The sequence below is a fragment of the Folsomia candida genome, unplaced genomic scaffold (assembly GCF_002217175.1).
Source record: "Folsomia candida strain VU population unplaced genomic scaffold, ASM221717v1 Fcan01_Sc026, whole genome shotgun sequence".
NCBI classification, from domain to species: Eukaryota; Metazoa; Arthropoda; class Collembola; order Entomobryomorpha; family Isotomidae; genus Folsomia; species Folsomia candida.
In genome coordinates this window covers 1,254,499-1,259,419 of record NW_019091218.1, presented here as the reverse complement: position 1 = coordinate 1,259,419, position 4,921 = coordinate 1,254,499, and the positions used below count along the sequence as shown (strand labels likewise).

The window sequence follows — 4,921 nt, the reverse complement described above, 5'->3', positions numbered from 1 at the left end:
AGTAGACCAACCAATTGGTAGTACAATGTCACTTAATCAGGTCTCAAAAAAATTTCAATATGGGGTAAAAATAAATTATCTCGCGGGCATTCAAAATCAACGTGTTATAAAATATCCATCTTTTTTGCTCCTCAGCTGAAAAAAAGAATAATTTGTTTTGGTAAGTTCTTTCTTTAATTTATTTTTGTTCTTAGATCATTTTCTTACGATTAACGAAGAAAACTTGTACAAAATAGGCTATGGGGAAGAAGGTCAAGGAGACGCCATTTGCAATTCGCGAACTGGTAATCAAGCACCATCAGGGCGATGCCAATGGGAAGAAAACCCAACAAGAAATTGCAAATTTGCTTAAAATACCTCGTTCAACAGTTCAGTATATAATTCGGAAGCACAAATTATGTGGACTAATTGTAAACAAGCAAGGAAGAGGTCGAAAGCCAATATTCTCTAAGAGAGAAAAAAGTGCCATTATCAAGAAAGTGAAGGTCAACCCAAAATTGACAATTTCTAAGATCAGAGATCAAGTTGCAAATGAAACTGGAAAACTAACCTGTCGTAACACAATCATTAAAGTAATCAAGTCTGAAGGATTTAAGAGTTGCAGAGCCAGGAAGAAGCCACTCATTTCAAAGGTCAACCAGAAGAAACGGATTGCGTTTGCAAAGGAGCATGTGAATAAGCCCCAAAGTTTTTGGAATTCGATCTTGTGGTCTGATGAAAGCAAATACAACTTATTTGGGTCGGATGGACGTGCCAGAGTTTGGAGAAAATCAGACGAGGCTCTAAAATTGAAGAACCTCAACCCCACCGTAAAACACGGCGGTGGAAGCGTTATGGTTTGGGGCTGCTTTAGCTACGCAGGGACTGGAGGTCACGAATTCTTAAACGGGACTATGGACCAACACGTGTACCAGGGTATATTGTCCCGTAATATAAAGCAATCTGTAGCAAAACTTGGTCTTGGGCGCCGCTACACGTTCCAACAAGATCGTGATCCCAAACACACTGCGAAGACTACATGGGAATTCTTCAAGAAAAACAAGATAAAAGTGTTGGAATGGCCCCCCCAAAGTCCGGATCTGAATCCAATTGAGCATTTGTGGGACCATATCGAAAGACGGATCAGAAACTATTATATTTCAAACAAACAGGACCTAAAAAATGCAATTTGGGATGCATTCGAAACTGTGACCCCGGAAGTGACAAAGACTCTCGTCGAATCGATGGGTCGCCGCTGTCAAGCAGTAATATCTGCTCAGGGTGGGCCAACACGTTACTAAAAATTACTTTTACCGATCATTTATTACAAGATTGTTAAAAATACGAAGTTAAATAAAAATGATGGATAATTTCTGACATCCGAATTTTGAAAGCTCGCGGTAGAAGACATTATTTCCCCATATTGAAATTTTTTTGAGACCTGATTACGTGACATTGTACTACCAATTGGTTGGTCTACTAGTGACAAAAAAAAGTATTTGAATATCTACTGTACTTTTTAAGAAATATACATTTGAACGATAAGCTTGTCCAATGATGGATAATTCCTGACATCAGTGTATAAAATGGATCAATACTTACTTGGTTTGCACTACGTTAAGAACCTGGCCATTTTTCTGGCTGCCATCGTTGGCCCCCTGACATCCTTCCAATCCTTGACAAACATCTCTTACGACAAGAGTGTTCGACCTGATCCAGCCAATTATTCGGCCTATGACTTTATTATCGGTGGGCAGTTCATTACGTGCATTTTAAACCGATTAAAATTTATTTAGTAAATCACCAATTAATTGGTAAACTATCTAATTAATTGGCCTAATTAGCAATCTGCGTTTAATTACTAATTATCAATTAACTTGACAAAATATTTTCCTTCTAATCATTAATTACTAATTAATTAGAAACATGGCTAACTATGGTGCATCTAGAAAGTATTGAGCATCGGCCAATGTTAATAATACTGAAAGGCTAAATGGCCGACCTCTCCATAAGTAACAACATGTAAAGTTTCGAAATTAATGGCACGGTCAGTTGTTGATGGATTTTCAAGATGGCGCCCGTTTTGGAAACCTTAGACCCTTGGGAAAAATATATATTTTCAGATTTTTCAAATTCGGCGCCACCCCCTCGAGATCTAGGTCACAAGGTCAAAAAACAAGTAACATTTCTTCATCGAATTTGAAAATTCTACGACTGGATTCGACACAACTGGGGGTAAATTTTTGACGGCAACGGTCAGGTCATCCTATTCAGCGACTAGTAGGCCGCACCCCCTGCGTTGGTGTCATTGGGGGGGTGGTCAAATCAGCATATTTAATGTAGCAAAAAATTCTCCCACACCGTAGTTTTTGAAATTAAATGTCGCCAATACACGTAGTCTTACCAAGGCCCCCTGTGTGAACGTCATCCCATTGTCATAGACCCCATGGTGACAGGGGGTGTGGTTATCGGCGCTTCTGCCAATACTTTACCAATGCACGCCATGCGACATATCATTTTTCTCAGGACGATGAGGAGATTTCAGTGGAATATGTCAAATTTAAATATGCCACACCCCCTGTGGGTGTGGCCGTCACTATCCAGTGAATCTACTTAAACCTAGTCATGTGACATATCAATTTTCTCAGCTCGCCAAGGGGATTTCAGTGGTATAGTTAAAATTTTAATAGTCACACCCCCTGTGGGTGTGGTTGTTAGCATTCCGCCAATCTACGTAACCAGGGTCATGCGACATATCAATTTTCTCAGCAACTCAAGGGGATTGCAGTGGTGTAATTCAAACTTGAAAAGCCACACCCCTTGTGGGTGTGGTTGTCAGCCACTTCTCGAATTAAGTGAAACCAAACGATGGAACAGATCATTCATCTCTGAGTGTTTTTACATCCATCATGTAGATTTTATTTATTTAGTTAAAGTTAAGTTACAGATGACAGATTAGGTTAAGTTAAGAAAATACAGATTTTTAAATATAATATAATTCCCTTGCTCAGTACTTTCTGGATGAACTATAAAAGGGTCTGTTAAAACGGAACAATCCTATTGAAACTGAACAAGTCTGTATTTCAATTGTATTTCCAGTTGGCGCAGGGACTGCTGGAGGAATTGCTGCAGCCAGGCTTTCAGAAAGTGGGAAATATTCTGGTAATACATCAGACCCAGTAAAACTAACTTATTTATTTTCATAATCTTGTCTTAATAAGTTTTCTCGTTATTTTGTCTGTAAAGTACTACTCATAGAAGCCGGCGGAGATCCACTAGAATTGAATGATATCCCATACTTTCACGGGTTTAACCGGGACCGTCCCGAAACGGACTGGCTTTATCGAACTGTTCCTCAAAAGCATGCAGCCTTCGGTTATTCCAACAACGTACGTAAAATATTTGTAAAGTAGGAAATTTTAACGTTGTAGTTCTTTTTTTGCAGTCGACACCGTACCCGAGAGGAAAGTCACTTGGTGGGAGCTCGAACATTAACGGGATGGTGTTTCTTCGTGGGAATCCAAATGATTTTAATGAGTGGGCCACAATAACGGGAGATAGTGGATGGAGCTTCGAAAATGTGCTGCCGTATTTTAAAAAGTTGGAGCATTATGTGGGAACATATTTTAAATGTACGGACCTCAAGTACCTTTTTTAAGCCTAAAGAGTATCGGACTGCCCCGTAAATGGCGCGCTAGGCGGGAAAAACATTGAAATTAATTTTCTAAAAAATTATTTTTCAATAAATACACCAAAGTATAGGCTTTCCATTCATATATGCCACCAATTATGAAGTGAGGGCTAAAACTAGAAAAATTTTGGTTGAAAGGCAAGATTTGGAAAATATAGTATTGAGTTTCATAAAAACGCCGTTAAAAATCCAAACTCTTTGGTAGTAAGCATATGCAATTTTTTTGGAATTACATTAACTGTGGGTAAAGTTATGATAATTTTATAGCGTCAGTCCGATACAATAGTGACTGATCTTTATTGTATATTGAGCGTCTAAATTGTGTCTTTCGCTTTAGCTGACGACAGAGGGAATAGTGGTCAAATCTATGTTTCAAATCAAGATTTCCATCCACTTCAAGATGAATGGGTCGAAGCAGGAAGATAACTCCGGTTTCCATTCCAAGATCCAAACGGCAAAAGACAAGTCTCTTGTGAGCGATTTTTATTAGTTGAATTTACTTAAACGTTTGGTTAAAATTTTGCCAAATTCGCAGCATTTGTTCCCATCCAAGTTAATGTGAAGGATGGAAAACGTTGGGAAACTTATCACGGTTACATCGAACCTGCATTGCCTCGGCGTAATTTCCATGTTCTAAGATACGCTCATGTTACAAAGGTGCAATATTTCGACAATACCTATTCGACGTTTTGTTGGAAAGTATCCTAATGTATAATTGATTTTTTCAGATCGATATCAATCCATTCACTTTAGAGGTGGAAGGCATAACCTACAGGAGACATGGCAAATTTGTGAAACTTCAAGCAAAAAAGGAAGTCATCCTATCAGCTGGTGCTGTTGGGTCACCACACCTCCTCATGTTGTCTGGCGTCGGACCTCGTCAGCACTTACGCGAAATGAATGTAGGTTCTTGAATAAACTGCAATTTTATTTAATACAGGATATATTTATGTACAACATACAGGGTGGTTAAAATGTCACGCAACAATAGAAAATATTTCGGTGGGAAAAATTCTTAAATTACCATTAGTTAAAAAGGTTGTCTTTACTGATTCCCAATCTTAGCCATTACATTTGAATTACAAGTGAACCGAACCTCACATAAGTGAGAAATAGATGGTTACAGGTTCCTAACTATGGTGCCCGTAGTGCAATGGAACATCATCATGACGGAGAGGGAACACATATTCTCTTTTGCTCTCTCTCTCTCTATTATTTTTGTTTTTTAAAAATTTGAAGTTTTCTCGACAC

The 4,921-nt window shown here is 38.5% G+C and overlaps 1 protein-coding gene across 1 annotated transcript; it reads left to right on the top strand.

Moving 5' to 3' along the window:
* The first annotated feature begins 1,565 nt into the window (after positions 1-1,565).
* Positions 1,566-4,584, top strand: LOC118438762 (glucose dehydrogenase [FAD, quinone]-like). The gene is made up of 6 exons (XM_035859487.1): positions 1,566-1,728; positions 3,079-3,141; positions 3,226-3,368; positions 3,425-3,592; positions 4,008-4,142; positions 4,399-4,584. Exons 1-6 carry the CDS (start codon positions 1,566-1,568, stop codon positions 4,582-4,584), a joined length of 858 nt encoding a protein of 285 aa, XP_035715380.1.
* Positions 4,585-4,921: the final 337 nt, after the last annotated feature.